This window comes from Podarcis liolepis, assembly GCF_965112155.1.
Source record: "Podarcis liolepis genome assembly, chromosome: 3".
In the NCBI taxonomy this organism is placed as follows: Eukaryota; Metazoa; Chordata; class Lepidosauria; order Squamata; family Lacertidae; genus Podarcis; species Podarcis liolepis.
Genome location: NC_139557.1, coordinates 39,054,983 through 39,072,215, shown reverse-complemented (window position 1 = coordinate 39,072,215; position 17,233 = coordinate 39,054,983). Strand labels below are relative to the sequence as shown.

The 17,233-nt window shown below is 42.5% G+C and overlaps 1 protein-coding gene across 3 annotated transcripts in view; it reads right to left on the bottom strand.

Annotated features, from left to right (window-relative positions):
• The window catches only part of SMAP1 (small ArfGAP 1), a 64,447-nt gene extending 47,527 nt beyond the window's left edge, over positions 1-16,920 (bottom strand). For 2 of the 3 annotated variants that reach the window (XM_083497385.1, XM_083497386.1), the window contains exon 1: positions 7,844-8,206. In XM_083497385.1, coding sequence (XP_083353511.1) covers positions 7,844-7,961 — 118 coding nt within the window. In that variant the 5' untranslated portion in view covers positions 7,962-8,206. Of the gene's footprint in view, positions 1-7,843; positions 8,207-16,755 lie in introns of those variants that run through there. The other variant, XM_083497387.1, reaches the window with a different exon arrangement.
• Positions 16,921-17,233: the final 313 nt, after the last annotated feature.

Below are 17,233 nucleotides of genomic sequence, written 5' to 3'. Positions count from 1 at the left end.
TCTTCCAGTTCTGATACAACTGCCCAACAGGACCACTCTTGTCTTAAAACTTATATTCTCCCTTCTAACTTTCCTTATCTCTGTGAGCTCAATTTGAGAACCTATTGATACGGAAGATCCCTTCCCTTTGGGGTATCTTTCCAGGGGTAGCTGCCTAAACCACTGAGGGAAGCATTTCACTTAAAGCACCTATAATCACATCCTTGATATGATAAATTATAGCTCCTGGCAATTCTACATCTACTGAAAGTTCAGGGGTGAGTGTCATTATTTTGTTAGCACTTCCTTTCAATAAAAGAAATGGATTTCTTGGATTGTATGGGTAGCGATCTCATGTTTTTCTCTTTTAATCCTTCCTCCCTGCCCATTTTTCCTCTCCTGATTCAGGATTCAGCTAAGGAGAGCCACACACAGCACTAGTACATGCATGAGTTGCTAGAACAGAAGCATGGACCTGGACTGGAGCAATATTAAGTACATACCCCATCAAAAATAATTGATGCAAGTTTTTATTTTTATTTCCAGTTCTTTGTGACCCATACATATCAAAGAAGTGTAACAAAGGATTAATACAGTGGTGCCTCGCAAGACGAAATTAATCCGTTCCGCGAGTATCTTCGTCTTGCGGTTTTCTCGTTTTGCGAAGCACGGCTATTAGCGGCTTACCAGCTTAGCGGCTATTAACGGCTTAGCGGCTTTAAGAAAAAGGAAACAAACTCGCAAGACGTTTCGTCTTGCGAAGCAAGCCCATAGGGAAATTCGTCTTGCGGAACGACTCAAAAAACGGAAAACTCTTTTGTCTTGCACGTTTTTCGTCTTGCGAGGCATTCGTCTTGCGAGGTACCACTGTATAGTAACACAGAAATACAGAAAAGATACCGGGGGGGGGGGGAATAAAGCAATACTAAAACCAGCAGAAAACAGAATCTCTTATTAAAACATGAAAAGCTTGGCCAAAATGACCTGGTGGGACTAATTAGGCCTGTGGGATGGTGATTCCCCACCCTTTATTATTATTATTTATTACATTTATATATTGCCCTTCATCCAAAGATCTCAGTGTGGTTCACAAGTTAAACCATAACAGACATGTTCAGCCAGTTGTTCCTCAATTCATAAGCAAATTCATGCTCAGCTTCAGTTGTGAGTTGACTACAGAATCACATGACTCTTATCTTCTTCACCTCCTTCAGATGCCCAAATCCTTACCCCTCCTACATGGTTTTAATGTATATTTATTCAGAAAATGGGATCAACCAGGAGTGCTACTAGTTGTCTCCCATGTTACAGAGACTCAACTGTCCTCAATGAGAAATCAGGAGTTTCATGTTGTTAGTCTCATGCTGTGGAAGATTTCTAAAAAGATTCAGTAGTCACCCTTGCTTTTAAGTTTTAGGTGTCTCTTTTTTATGCCAAAGGCATTTGCAGGTGTTTAATTTTTAATTTTTTGATTAGTCAGATATTTTAATGATTGATCTGTATTGTTTTGATTGTGTTTTTTGTTTTAACATTGTATACCACTCTGATATTTTGATATGGTGGTATAGAAATACTTTTAAGAAATATGTAAAATTTATATGACATATTTCAGTCAATAAAAAGGATCCTCAAAGCACCCCACATATAAACAAGATAAAATACAAGCCAATTTAAATGCAATTTTTAAAATCATGTAAAGTTTGACTGCCACCACACTTGGCATGCTCTTCAAATGAGCCAAGAATATGCACTCTGTAATAAACAAAATTTAAAATCTGCACTAAATCAATGTTTATTGTGTTTGTAGTCTACAAACCAATTACACAAAATTTGGAGAATTAATCACAGCATGCATACTTTAAGTAATTCAGATAATTTGCTATAAATTTAAAGTGAATCAACATATATTCAACTTGCTGTGCATTTAATAGTACTAGCCAGAAAATTTATCCTGTATCTTAAGTCCTGGTATGCTCAAATAGAAAACTGACAAAAAAAGGAAAGAAATCCTGCGTAAGATTCAAGCAATGAGCTAATGGGTACTTCACAGTAGTCATATAGTACAACAAAACTATACAGCAAAGGAGTGGAAAACTCAAATCTGCTGTCTGCTGGTGTTAAGAGTGAGGGTCTGAGTTGTGACAGTATTTATGACTGAAAGTAATAAACTACAGCTTACATACAAGGTACTGAGCTACCATATGGGTTTCCAATATTTTGTATTTTAAAGGATGACCTTTATTTTGTAATATACAATGGCTTGTTTTATTCCCACTTCCATAAAGTATAATTATTACCTCTTACTGCAATGCCATAGTTCCAAATTGCCTTTTATTTTCTGATCCTATTAACAGCATGTCGGCTTATAAGCAGCAAGTAACAGGGAGTCATAACAAAAGGCTACTTAGTTATACAACTGAAATGAACAATACGAGTAAAGTGGCACCTTAAAGACTGACAGATTTATTGTGATATAAGCCTTCATGGACTAGTAGGCACTTTAGATGCATTAAATGCAATTCTCTGTTGACAAATACTTAAAAAAACTGTAAACCATGGGGGCCAAAATACCATGAAATGCAAGAGGTACAGTGTGTGACATTTCTATACGAAGGACAAATGTGTACAAGACAAGGCCGGTGATCTTTCACAATAGCAGTAATCAGCAATCACGCTTTCTGCCTCGCTTTTCTATGTTAAAAATTAACACTTGCAACAGGAGAAAAGTTTTACATTTTGACTTAGTACTGAACAAATAACTTGCTGATAAATTGTAGTTCAGCAATTTTTAAAATTCAAGTTGTCCTTTGAAGTTTTCTTGTTGCTCAGTTATGGCTTTCAAATGAATTGTGCTGCAATCAGTGATGTGGGGCAGCGTTTTTTTTAATGGATTTCACTCCCAAGACCTGGGAATTCTAGTGGAACACTACATTTAAAGCAAATTCCTTTTAAGGGAACTTCTTTCAGTACATTTTCAAAGGCTGTGGTTGTATCCAGTTGTCCTCAAACTGAAAGGCTCCTAATACTGCAGAAGGAACTGAGGTCCAGCAGAAGCTCCTGTTGGAGGAAGATGGGAAAAGAGGCATTTTCTCATCTTGCCCCCAATGCCTCCCACATTGTTCTAAATGGTCCCATAACCCTCTAGTCTAGAACATTCTTTGGGAAGCATGGTTGGGGCTGCAGGGAGAAATAAATGAAAACTGCCTTCCCTCCTCCTCCAGAAGGGAAGTCCCATGGGTGCAATCGTCTGGATCTCCTAGCAAATGAGTTGTTTTTTTCTTCCTCAAGTATAAAATTGAAGATAGAATTAACTATTTCACTATAAAAACCTGGACTCTTTTTAGCCACTTGACTAGTCAGTTAGGTTGATTGTCCCCATATCATACAACAGCAGTATTCTAGCGCTGATGCACTTAGATAATAATCCAGGTTATTGTTTAAAATTTTAAGTCAAGTACACATTATATCTTTTTATCTCTACTATTACTATATGCCTCCCCTTTGTAAATTCCCGGGAAAGGCGTGGTAAGCCCTCTGCCACTGCAGGGAAGTGCAGCGCACCCTCCGCTGCTGCAGGGAGGTATGCGGGACTCTCTGCCCCTGCAGACAAGCCCAGCTAGGCTCTACGCCCCCTTTACTTAAAAAAAATACCAACAACAATACTGCATAAATTTTGAATAACCACTGTATCTTTATTGCTTCTTCAACTAACACCCCCCCCAACACCCTGCATACAGGCAGCAACTGTTTTAGGTGCATTCAATATGTGTACATCGCCCAAACCCAGAAGTGACCCAAAAACGTCACAAAAAAGGGACGGAACTGGATGTTCACAGGCCTTTTCGGTTGTGTTTCAAATATAAGCGATTTCACTTATACGTACAGTGCCTTGGGACATAAACCATGCATAAATGGTGCGGAGTTCTGGTACATGATTGTTTCCATTTGTTTCTACTACAGTGCACTCATTAGCCATGCTCACATGCAACACAGTATCATATTTAGTGGGATGAAGGAAGGTTCTACCATGGGTACTGGATTCATGTACATCCTCCCTCTGCAGGAAAGGCAGTATTAAGAAGTCAGAAACTGAGATATAAATTGTGCCCAATGCCCAGAGATTCCCCACCACTAATTTCCCTTTAGGTTTAAAGTAGTGGTTCCCAAACCATTTTTCCCATGGACCAATTGAACATTGTTGAAGGGCTTGGTAGAGTCTTAGTAGACCATTTAATGAGTTTTCTGCCTGGTGTAGCAATTGTAATGCACTATGCAAGATGCTGTATGTTTTTTAATTTCAAAAGTGCCAACAACTGCAGGTATGGGAGTGGAGATGGCAGATATCCTGAATTAAATTAAACTAGGTCATTACAACCCAAAGGAGTTTTATTTATTTGATGGACACACCTCAGCACACAATGACAGCAATAACAACAGCAAAAAACCCCACAAAACCACACCATACAAGACCAGATATAATTAGCCTCACAGTACCCTCTCCAGACAGCGCACCAATGCATAGTAACACCCTTTTAAAGTCAAGGTTAGCATTTTACTACTTTGATATTATTATAGAAATGATAATGCTACTAACATTTTTGAGGGGTGTGAGTGGTAGGGTTCCCCCCCCCACACAATATGGAGGGTGATGGGATGTAGAAAAGAAGGTGGGAGGAAGGGAAGATGGAGAATTACAAAGAGGTTCCCACATCAGATCTACAGTAAAAGTGGATCTCATTTGGGGAAGAAAGAGAGGTTGCTAGTCAAGATTATTTCCCTACTCATTTTGCTACTTTCCTACCCAGCATTCTAAGTATTGATGCTACTCTTTACTCAGTAAGCAACTGTACTTTTCCCAAGTTTGACTTTACAGACTGCTGATCACAGTTAACTTTGTTTCTTGTATGTGAAGCTTTGAAACATCTGAAAAATGACTTCAGGGAAACTTGACTGAATCTGGAAAGCAAAGTAATGAAAGCTGTTCTGCTAACCAAGTGAATCCTTGCAACATGCAGCAATTCTAGGCCTCAGCCTATTAAATTATTCTTACTTTTGAAATCAGGATTCCCTCTTTTATCTTGTGTTTCAACATTCAGCATAGGCAATTCAGCATTTGTTAGGGAGACAAGTTCCTGATGTGTGCTCAGGCAAAGCAAGCATTAGCCCACTGGTATGACTCACTTCTCTTCCTTATTATGGTAGGGCAACACAATGAAACATCAAGGAAATTCTAGGTCAAACATTGCATAAAACCACACAGTCTGTTTCCCTGACTTTGAAATAATGCAATGATCTAATTCATTCAAGGGACTGTGGGCAGACTTATAGTTAAAGGTCTGTAAACCACTCCTCCCTGACAACTGCTGCAATAAATGTTCAGCTCTGACCGTCTATTTTTGGAGTATGTTTAGAAAAAGAAGTTAAGATTAAGGAAGGAATGTCATCATACTTGGTAAGAACTGAATTGTTGCTCTAGGTATTAATTTAAAATATTTAATACCTCATCCTTCAATGGGATAACTTCCATATCAATATGGAGGCTTAGAATAAATATTTAACCACACACAAGAAAATCAAAATACAATTAAAACAACAGTGCAGAACAAAGCAACAGGAAAAAACCAATCTAACAATGCAGTTAAAAGGCACAGGTAAATAGAGAGATCTTAATCTAACCCTGGAAGACTTGAAATCCAGCACAAGGCAAACCTTCATGGTTTTCTACACACAGGAAGCCGCAATTGAGAAGGCCCTTGTTCCACTCAACGGATCTGAAGGCAGGGACACCCAAAAAGGACCTAAGAAGACACCCTTAACACTCATATGGAATTAGGCACTCCTTCAAATACTCTAAAGACCTATACATGACTGAAAACTAGGTAAGCAGCAGTACTTCTGAACTGTGTTGGGAAACAGATCAGTGGCCAATCAAGTTAATAACTAGCCAATTTTATGAATAATCTAGAAATTGTATTTTTGGACCACCAGCAGTTTCCAATATCTTCAAAGGCAGCCCTATGTACAACACTTGGTCCTAGTGTAAACTGGATGTTACTATAACAGTGATCAAATTGACCAGGGTCAGCTGCTGCCTTCATTGGGAGGTGGAATGTACTTCTTGCCAGAGATTCTACCTTGGCTTCCAAATACAGGCTGAATCAACACACACCCTCAATCTGCAACCCCAACCATAACAAGTTGCCCACCACCTCAATAATAACAGCAGCAACAACAACAACAACAACAAATCAACCTCTTACTATCAGTACCTTGATCTTAACTTTGATCTTGTTTTCAGGGTTTTTCTGGCAATCTTACAGTCCACTATTGATTCCAGAAATCAATCTCCCTATCACACCACCTGATTCTGATGAAGAAATAGAGCTGGGTGGTATCAGCATGCTGATGGCACCTATCTCCAGACCTCTGGATAATCTCACCCAGGAGGTCATTTAGATATTACAACAGCTTGGGAAACAAAATAGGCCCTGCAGATCACTAACACATGGGCTATAAGGCCTCCCATCACCACCACCTGAAACTAGTCATCAATATAGGGAAAAAAATCACCTGTGCATATCTGCTATGTCAGAGAAGTTTCCAGACAGATACTGTTTCCCATTTGAGTAGGTCTTGAAAAGCCCAATGTTGTCACTTTTTAACATAGCTAAAAAAAAGTTACTGATTGTACTTGAGTCAAAACCAATTCTAAAATGCAAAATCCTGAGCCACCTAGGGCATTTTTCTTTTACTCTGCTGCCCTTGCAACATGCCCTTGAACACCAGCTCTATAAACCCTACTGAGGTCTGTGGAACTTACTTCCATGTGTCAGTGTCAATGTCAACAGCACTCAACTCCAGCCACTGTGGTGAAGAGCATAGTGTGCAAATCCTTACAACCTCAACACATTGAACCAGACTCTTCATCAGGGAACTTATAAAATGATACAATATTCACTTCTATGTATCATTCCAAATAATGGCAAAAAAACCAAGAATTTGGTTCCGCAAACCAACAGGGCCTCAGGCATGCTCATCTTTAACAGCTAGCCTTTCCATGCCACGCAATCAACCCTCTTTCAAAACTAAGGAACACTTTCATAGCCAAATTGCTCTATGGCATTACAGCTTGCTGTTGGGAAAGGAAAAAAAAAAGTCAAGAATCCTACTAGGCATGCCCAAACTCTCAAACAAACCTGAAAAGCCTCTCTGGAACTTAGCCCTTATCCTCGTCATCCCTGACTCAGGACGGGAGTCCTCCTACTCCTAAGTGTTAGCTCAAATCAAACCCTGCTTTTAGAAGGGCGGGAGATCACAGAACTGTGGAGTCAACAAAGGTCATCGAGCCCAACCCCCCTGCAATGCAGGAACTCTCTTGCCTAGTGTGTGTGTGCTTCATCCTATACGTAACACCTTTTATTTCCCCCACACCCCAGCAACCACAAAAACCCTTACAAGTAACTGTCAGTCCTGTTAGAAGCAGAGAGAGAAAGAGACATAATAGGAAAGGAAGGAAGCCGGTTCCAGGAAGCAGTGGCCGCAGCGATACCGCTGATACAACAGCAAGTGATAGGAAAAAGCCTGCCAGCGAACCACAGAGGTGCCTTTTTTATAATAAGGTTTCGTCAGGGCTGTTCGGCCTTCTGGTGCAGCTGCCGCCACCCCACAACCACGTTCCCATTTCGCACCCTCGGCCCCCCACCCACCTAGGAAAGGTTAAAAAAAGGGGGAGGGGTGTCCCACAGAGGGACAAAGGACCATTCCCACCCCTGGCTGTTCACCTGTCCCTCTCACCGCGAAGGCCGCCGCCTCAGGACCCCCCCCCCCAACGTCCGGTCCTTCTCCCCGCCCCCCGCCGACGTACCCTTGGCTTCGCAGTCGGCGCAGTACTTGTTGTCCTCCTCCCTCAGGAGCTTGGCCAGGATGGCCTGGTGCTGCTCGTTCTGCTTCTGCGCCTTCTCCCGGCACGAGCGGGTGGCCATGGCGAAGGCAAGGAGGGCAAAGGGGGAGGAAGGAAGGGGAGGCGGAGGCCGAGGAGAGCGTGAGGGGAGCGAAAAGAGAGGCGGGAGGGCGCACCGCCTCAGGAACCAAAGAAAGGAGGACTCTCCAGCCGAAGCCGGCAAACCAACAGCGGCGGCGGCGGAGGAGCTTCCTATTCCTCCTCCTCCTCCGCCTGCCGTCACGCCGACAGCGAAGAGGGACGAGCGCCGGCTCAGCCAATCAGCAGCCTCCGGAGGCGCACGAGCGGCGGCGGCGGCTTCCTCAACCGGAACTACAAACGGCCCTCGTACGCTTGCGCCGCCTCCTTCCAAGCGCGTGACGCGTCGTTGACTGCACGCCTATTTCGCCTTTTTTTCTTTCTACCTCCTCAGAACAAAGTAGTTCCTAGGATGTACCACGTTAGGGGGTGCGGCGGCGGGGAGAACGGATAGGGTTATAGATAGGCAATAGGTGGGGTTCCCCCCACTTCTCCCTATTAGAAAGGGAGCCCCCCTGGCTCAACTTTGGAGCAAGGGGCGGGGCTTTTCTTCTGGCAGCCCGTTCTAAGCGGTAAAAATAGCCCTCCCCCGCGGCGTGGCTTGACGTGAGTGGTGACTCGTCACATTCCACGGGAAAATTCTTTCAGAAAATAAAATAAAAATCCCTCCGCCTTGCAAAGGGGAGCGGGAAGGGAGAGGCGCGGTCAGGAGCAGCCTTTGCCCTGCCTGTCCTTAATTGCTTCTGCCCCGTGTCCTAGGCAGAGCCGCCCACGCTGTGCAGCTGTGCCAGTAAGGCAAACACAGCAGTGGATGCTTTTTGTTTTCCCTTTTCCAGGGAAGTTTCTGTACGGGGACTTTACTCTGGTTTTGCGCGCCACTGATTTCCCGCACTTGGGATAAGGAAGGGAAGGTTGCGTGTTGGCTGGAAAGGAAAGAAGTCCGAAAGAGAACTGCTTGGGGAGCTGCAAAAGCGAGCACGCGCTCTGGGGTTTTATTTGCTTGGCGCGCAATCCTGTGCGTGTCCACTCGTAAATTAAGTTTGTGGTTTGGGGACCTTACATTCCAGGATTACAGTACCTCTCAGAACTGCTTCTGGGACCCTTGCGGGTGCTCACAGGACTATCGGTTTCTAGAAGTAACTAGTGGAGCCTTAGTGTAATGTCTATATTTGATTTTCCTATTTCAAAGGGCCAGTGGGCTGGAGGAGTGATTGTGTGTTTTCCTTCCTTAACTAGAATCCCCACCCTTTGTCAGCCTTTCTCTATGTTGTTCTGTATAACCTGAGGGAAGTGTTCCTCTTATCCACATTTAGAGGCTGAAGGATAAAGGTGTGGTTTCTTTTTCTTTTTGTGGGGGAGCGAGTAGGCTGTATACCTGAGTTCCTTATAATTCCCCAAATCCAGCAAGGATCCAATTGCTGAATTAGCCATGCAAGGGTCATAATGGCCCCCCAAAGTATGGGTAGTTGAGGGAACAAAGGAAGTGGCTCTGTGCCAAAGAACAAATGAGTGGGCCCCCTTACTTCAACTATCTCTTAGTTAGAAAGGCAAAAGCCAGAGTTGTGTGAGAGAGAGCTGGAAGCTAGAAGTAGGCTGGGCAGCTGAGATATATAGCTATGCCTGATGTACTGGGATCCAAGGCTGTGGCTATGGGAAAAGCAAGACCACATTGGGTGTTAATGCTGTGAGCCCCTCCATCATAAGATCATGTTGCATATATGTGTAAATAAACCATATATCCTAAAAAGACAAGTGTTTCTCCACTGTCCCTTATTCCAAGGAAATTCTGGGTAAGCACCTGGAAACCCTGAAATCTCACACGGCTCTGAGATTGGGGTGGTGTGCAACAATAATGGTGCCTCCCTCTCTCACTGCTAGCTTATAGTTCAGTTAGGAGATGACAGATTTCTGTACCCCAACCTGAGAAATTCCCCTCCGTTGAGGTCTTAGCCCAAGCTTTGTGGGGGAAGTAAAGTACAGTGGTTACATATGCTTCAGGTGTACCACTCAGTGGTACAGCTTCAGGTTACATATGCTTCAGGTTACACACTCTGCTAACCCAGAAATAGTACCTCAGGTTAAGAACTTTGCTTCAGGATGAGAACAGAAATTGTGCTCCAGCAGTGCGGCGGCAGCAGGAGGCCCATTAGCTAAAGTGGTGCTTCAGGTTAAGAACAGTTTCAGGTTAAGAACAGACCTCCAGAACGAATTAAGTCCTTAACCCGAGGTGCCACTGTATCTGTTTACCAAGATCTCAGTCCCACTGATTACAAGGTCATCATAGATCCACAGTATTGAAAATGAAAATAACAATTTGAAAATACACAATAGAAATAATCCAAACTTTGTGTGTGCTCCAGCTTCCTATTATTTTCTGTGACGGGAGCAGTGATAGAGCTTTCTGGACAATTATGACATGGGGGAAATCTTAACCCAAGCTAGGGTCATATTGGGTGAGATAATGGGGCACTGGAAATTTTTCAGTTTCTAGAAATGTTCTGATATCCCTTAGAGAAGTTGAATTTTGCATGTTTTATTTTACTTGTATTTAGTATTTAAAAGTTGCTAAAAACCTGTAAGCTTTAATACACAAGTTCCCCCGCCAGTAGAGTGTAAAACTTCATTTATACTGTAAATTTAGAAAAAATGACAATGGTATTACTAGATTTCATATAAAACATATGAAAAGGCCCCTAAGATTGTCAAGCATGTAGGTTGAAGACTAACATAAAGAACAATAGTAAATCATAAATTATCTAAACTAGTTAAACTTACAGGGTTATATCCAACAAATACATCCCGCTTGTACAAGGACATTTGCTTGTACAATGGAACTTCCCCTCCCTCTCCTGTCCCCTTCCCAAAATCTGCTCCAGAGGGTTGGGGGGGACAACCCAGAATAGATGTGGGGCAGGGGGAGGAAAGAGAGAGGAAATTCCATTGTGTAAGCAGAAGTCCGTGCACAAACCAGATGACTTCATTGGATACAACCCATATATGCTGAAAAGTATGCACTTTTGTTAACGCCCAACATGTTTCAGCCCAAACAGGTCTTCCTCAGGCTTTTCTACAAAAAAATAGGACAGCAATTAATAAATCATTCTGAAAACATTTTTTTTAAAGTTAGAACACAATCTCAAAAGTGATAGCTTGTGAAAACACTCCTCACCTTTCTCATAGAAAACACCTATTAGTAAATTTTTTTTCCACGAATAGACAAAATCAGAGTCATGTAGCACTTTAAAAGCTAAGAAATTCATTATGGCCCGTGTTTCTGTGGATTAAAGCTCACGTCATCAGTTGCCTAAAGTGAAATTGCAGTCAGCGTATATGCTATGCACGCACACAAGGGTGTAGAAGAGAAACACGTAAAGTGGGAGATGAATCATCTCGGCATTGCTAAGACGGTCGTGATAACGCCTTTCCCACTTTCTTCTTAGCAATGCTAAGTAAATTACTAACAATGTATTGCATTAAGGATTACTGTGCTTATTCTACACTTTTTTTTTGCATCTCATTGCCATTCAGCTTCCACCTTACATTGTTCTCCTTTACACTCTTGTTGGTATATATACTTGACAGATGCAAGTTCATTTCATGCAGTCGACAAAGTCAGCTTTCAGTCCCCAAAATGTGTAATAAATCTATTACCATTTAATGTGCCTTAGGATGCTTTGATTCAGCTACCGTTTAAGTTGGCTTAGATTCAAAGAAGGCAAAAATGTATCACTGAGAAGGGCTCTGCTGGGTCAGCCCAGTGGGCCATCTAGTTCAGTACCCTGTTCTCACAGTAGATAACCAGATACCTATGGGAGGCCTGAAAGCAGGACCTAACGTCACTCTCCCCACTTGTGAATCCCGACAACTGGCTTTCAGAGACATACTGCCTCCAACAATGGCCAAGATCCTTGGGGCACTAATGACTGCAGTTCTAGATCTTACAAGCTCTCGCACTTGATGAAGAAACCCATCTTCAATAAATGATGACATAATCATTGCCTACCCAGCTCATATTATGGGTAAGGTAAAGGTAAAGGGACCCCTGACCATTAGGTCCAGTCGTGACTGACTCTGGGGTTGCGGCGCTCATCTTGCTTTACTGGCCGAGGGAGCTGGTGTACAGCTTCCGGGTCATGTGGCCAGCATGACTAAGCTGCTTCTGGCAAACCAGAGCAGCGCACGTAAACGCCGTTTACCTTCCCGCCGGAGCGGTACCTATTTATCTACTTGCACTTTGACGTGCTTTCAAACTTCTAGGTTGGCAGGAGCAGGGACTGAGTAATGGGAGCTCACCCCGTTGCAGGGATTCGAACCGCCAACCTTCTGATCGGCAAGTCCTAGGCTCTGTGGTTTAACCCACAGCACCACCCGCATCCCTATATTATGGGTAGGGACCCTTTATCTGCCTGAAAACTGCATTCCCTTGTGGGCAGCCTTTTTCAGAGCAGAGGCAAAAATGGGCAGGGTGGAGCAAAGTATGTGATCCTGTTTTGCACATTCCAGCCAAACGCACTTGAGGGGGGCATGCAGCAGAGCCAGTGAGGGGGTGTGTGTGGCCTGGGAAGATTCCCAGAGAGGCCCTAGACCTGAGGTTTCTCATGTCTGCTTGTATGGAATACAGGAAGTACTGACTACTTCACCATGCCACTGTGTGAAACAATCAGGTTGCTCGGTACTACCTAGTTCTGTTGCATATGCACAAAGAAGAAACCAAATCCACAGCAAGGCATTAATAATAACCAATCCCTTCAGGTAAATGAAAGAGAATAGCCAGCAATTACATTTGTAAGCAGATATCCAGGAAGGCACTGTTAAGTTATTCAGCAGTGCATGGGGGTAGTGTAAGTTGCTTTCCCAAAGCTGGATTTCTTGAAGCCTCCCACCATTCATATGGCATGGTGAATCAGCAAGAAAACAGAAGCTCAGTGCTCCAGTGGGACACCTGCTCTCTCCTCCAAACTCTCATGGATTTCCTTCTCTCTTCATCTGTCCTTGTGCTTTTGAACTTGCTCACAAGGCAAAAGAGTCGGTGGCAATAAGTTTCTGCATCTCTTCAGCCCTTCTTTATTTAGACTGTTAGCACACTCAGCCTTTGAAGCTCAATGAAATGTCTTTGCATCTATTCCTGGTTTATTAACTGCTCCTAGAAGTTGGGAACTGGGAGTGCAAAAACAAAACAAAACTTCCTGTATGCCAGCAAATGAGCACCTGAACAAGAATTTTGCACCCATTTCTCCATTGTAACCCTATCATTCTGCTCTCTGTGAAAATAAGCTGTTTGGAGACAAGTGTGCCCCCCCCCCGATATTTAATTATCCACTGTCAAAATGGGCACAATCCATCTTATATTCAATGCTCTGGCAAATCTCATCAGCCCCTCAGTATTTTCAGACTCCAAAAGTGAGTTTTTTCTTTATTTAGACCTGACATTTCTCTAGATAATATTTGCTTTCCTAAGAAGACAGTATTTTGCCTTTAGAATCATAGAGTTGGAATAGACCACAAGGGCCATCGAGTCCAACCCCCTGCCAAGCAGGAAACACCATCAGAGCACTCCTGACATATGGTTGTCATGCCTCTGCTTAAAGACCTCCAAAGAAGGAGACTCCACCACACTCCTTGGCAGCAAATTCCACTGTCGAACAGCTCTTACTTTAGCCACAAAATTTATAATAACCCATTGGTTATCTTTCTTATAATAACCCATTGGTTCTGAATTTCTTTACCCCTTCTGCTACTGCCCTCTAAGACACATGACCATGTCTTCTTCCTTCTAAGTTTCTTTCCTGCTTCTATTCTCCATTCTTACTATTTCCAATTTGTAACTCTTGCCTAAGGCTGTGTACACAATGTACATTCAAAGCATATTCTTTCCCTCAAATAATTTTGTGCACTGTGGTTTATTAAGGGTTGCTGGTAATTGGAACTTTGTGAGGAGTAAACTACAGTGTCCAGAATTCTTTATGGGGAAGTGTGTGTTTTGAATGTCCTTTAAAAGTATAGTCTATACATCATCTTAGTTTCACAGCTTCTATCCCCCATTGGTCTTTCTTGCTATTCTCCCCTGCCTCAATGACTCAGCTTCTCCCCCTCTGCACTCTGCCTGCCTGTCTCTTCTGCTGATATGCAATGATTTTCCACAATATTATTTTCCCCTCCACATGTCTTGGGGCCACATCTGGGACTGGCTGACCAGAAGAGCCCCTGCAGCTTCAAATGTTCCTAGAACTTAGCCCAATAATGATTGAACAGTGCAATTGAATTCTGTCGAGAACACTGCAGCCTAGAAATAAATCTTGACTGAGCACCTATTTTCTGCTGTTATCCCCGAGATATCTATAGTATGAGCAGATGGATGGAGAGGTGTGTAGATATTTCAAAGTCTTGATTTTGACATTTTATACTCAGCTTTATCTTTCAAAACAATGAGCACCTAGAATTTCTCAGGGAAGCAATGGATTCTGTGTTAGCAACTCACTCATCTTTTTCTTCTCCCGCTCGCAAAATATACTACAGTGGTGCCCCGCAAGACGAATGCCTTGCAAGACGAAAAACTCGCTAGACGAAAGGGTTTTCCGTTTTTGCGTTGCTTCGCTAGATGAATTTCCCTATGGGCTTGCTTCACAAGACAAAAACGTCTTGCGCTTTTTTTAAAAGCCGCTTGAAGAGGCGCAGTTGCGACGGACCGTGCTTCGCAAGACGAAAAACATCGCAAGACGAAAAGACTCATGGAACGAATTCTTTTCGTCTTGCGAGGCACCACTGTACCTATCTGTTGTCCCTGCTCCCATTGTATGGGTGGTCATTGCTTTCTTAACACTGTTGTCATAATTGTCAGTGTTACCATAGCCACCACCATGGAAACTTTTATTTGCAATTCACAAGTGCTTAAAGATGACACAGGCATGATTTCGGCAAACAGAAATTATGGTGGTAGAGGTGAGCACAGAGAGCCGAACTGCAAGTTATATGGTAGCTCTGATTTACTTTAAAACAGCTACAGGGAATTCTAGTTGAGCAAGTGAGGCCAGAGAGGGAGTGTTCTGTTTCTGGTCTCAAAGTTCGTGATCTAAATTACCTCCTGCATCTGCTGTTAGTTCTATGGTGGGAAACACAGGTGCCTGCGTTTCTTCTCCAGGGGGGCAAACTGCAACTCTGCCAAGGGAGAGTTAAAGCCCTCTCTCCCAGAACCAGTGTTCAATTAAATTCAGTGCCCCCCTTTGTTATTTTGTGGTAGAAATAAGACCAGCAAATTTAATCCCAGATGAAGTACATCCCCAATAGCACCTGGCAGGGCAGGTGATATTGAAAGGAAGGAGGCACAGGAATTGCACTGCAGTATGCCAGGTCAGTGGCAATCCATTCAAAACCCCTTCAGAACCTCAGGAGATTTGCCTCCAAGTCCTAAAATGTCCAGATTCATAGTATCTTACACAAAGTTGCATGTACAACCCCAATGGCCAATTAAATTTGCTGGAAAAACAAATATAGAACACGGGACTCTGAATATATGTATATCTATATGTCTGTCTGTCTTTTTTGTGTAGGGAGGGGTCTAAGTGCTGGTTGTTAGATCTAGCTGCTTCCAGGAGCTATATTCTTCCTTGTGGGAATGTTTTTAGGGAACCAGAACAAGGCTATTGACCAAATATACCATTAGTTATCCTTGCATGTTGGAGCTAAAAATAAATATTTGTCAGTTCACACAACAGGAAGTGCTAGCAACTGTTATTATTTGTTTGTTTGTTTATTTATTTAGCTAGTTATTATTTCAAAAATTGTATACCACTTAACCACGGTCTTCTCTAAGCAGTTCACAAGGGCACAATACAAAAATAGTAGAAGACAGTTAAAACTATGAAATCAAACTTGAATTAAAATGCCTGCTGGAATAAAAAGTCTTCCATAGGTGCCATACATTCAGGAGAGAGATGGTCTGATCTCAACTGGATGGAAGTTCCATAAAACTGGCCCACAGTACTAAACTCATGGCTCCCGGTGGATATGAGCTGTGCACCAAAGCCACGGGGGAACCACTAACTTCCCCCAAGACTTGAGTGATTAGGCTGGAATATAAGAAATTAGGCATCCTTTAAATTATCCTAGACCCAAACTGCTAATGGCCTTGTAAATACAGAAAACATGAATTTGGTCCAGTAGCATATGGGCAGCCTGTGCAAACTTTTAAGCACTGGAAATATATGTCGGCAGCAGTCTGTTCCCATCAACAGTCTGCCTGTGGTATTTTGCTAAATCTATGCTGTAAAAACCTATGTTTTCTCTCATGTATAACAACCCTGATAGCTAAGCCCTGAAAATTCCCTGGTTCTCACAATCTTTACCATATTTTAACGATTTCCATGATTTATTGGACTTGTTTCTTTTGAGCTAGGTTGCACAATAATGAACAGTGCTATTAGTGTCAGCAGATGCTCCATCTTAGCAATTTGAGTCTCTATTCTATGCAAAATATGCATATTCATGATATTACCCCGAGCCAAGGTTATCGAGGCTCCAACCTGGAATCTTTTCAGTATCAGTCTACATCTCTGAAAAATGTATAAATAAAAGTGTCCTTTGACTCACAATTAGGTAACACATAGGTACACATAGCTGAAATTAGGGGTTCCAGATTGCAGTATGTTGCTTCTAGATACCACTCAGTTTAAAAATTATGTACTGTACTGCTCCGACACAACCTTTTGTACTTATTTTTTTCCTTTTCTCCTTTCTGCTAGACAAGGTATCAATATAAACTTAAAAATGAATAAAATTCTGTGTACCACTTATCTGCTTACCTGTACTTCTTCCCTGGGAGCTAACAGGAACTTCAGTCTGTTATCAACCTGCATTAGATAACCAACACCAGCATTCTGCCTGCTTGCTCGCTAGATAATAAGTGTGTAAAGTTATGTGTACTTCTGGTAACAAAATATGTTTGTCCTACAATCAGATCCTACAAACTGCTGTGCTGGCAAAGCCGATCAAGAAATTACATATTTACTTGAACAAGGGCAGTGTAATGAATCTAACTTATGATGTACAATCATTATGACCAAGCAGATGACATCATAGTGGCAAAGAAGTAGAGGTCACCATTATAGTAATCAGACATATGTAGCAGCAAATGCACTGTGCAAAGCTGGGATGGGTCACAATCAAAATTAAATTATACATTTATCCATATCAGTGGCTCAGGATGAGTAGCAATGTGCTAATTATTTAGCCCTAACCATCTTTATTCGTATGTCTGGCCACCATAAAGCAATCCGAATG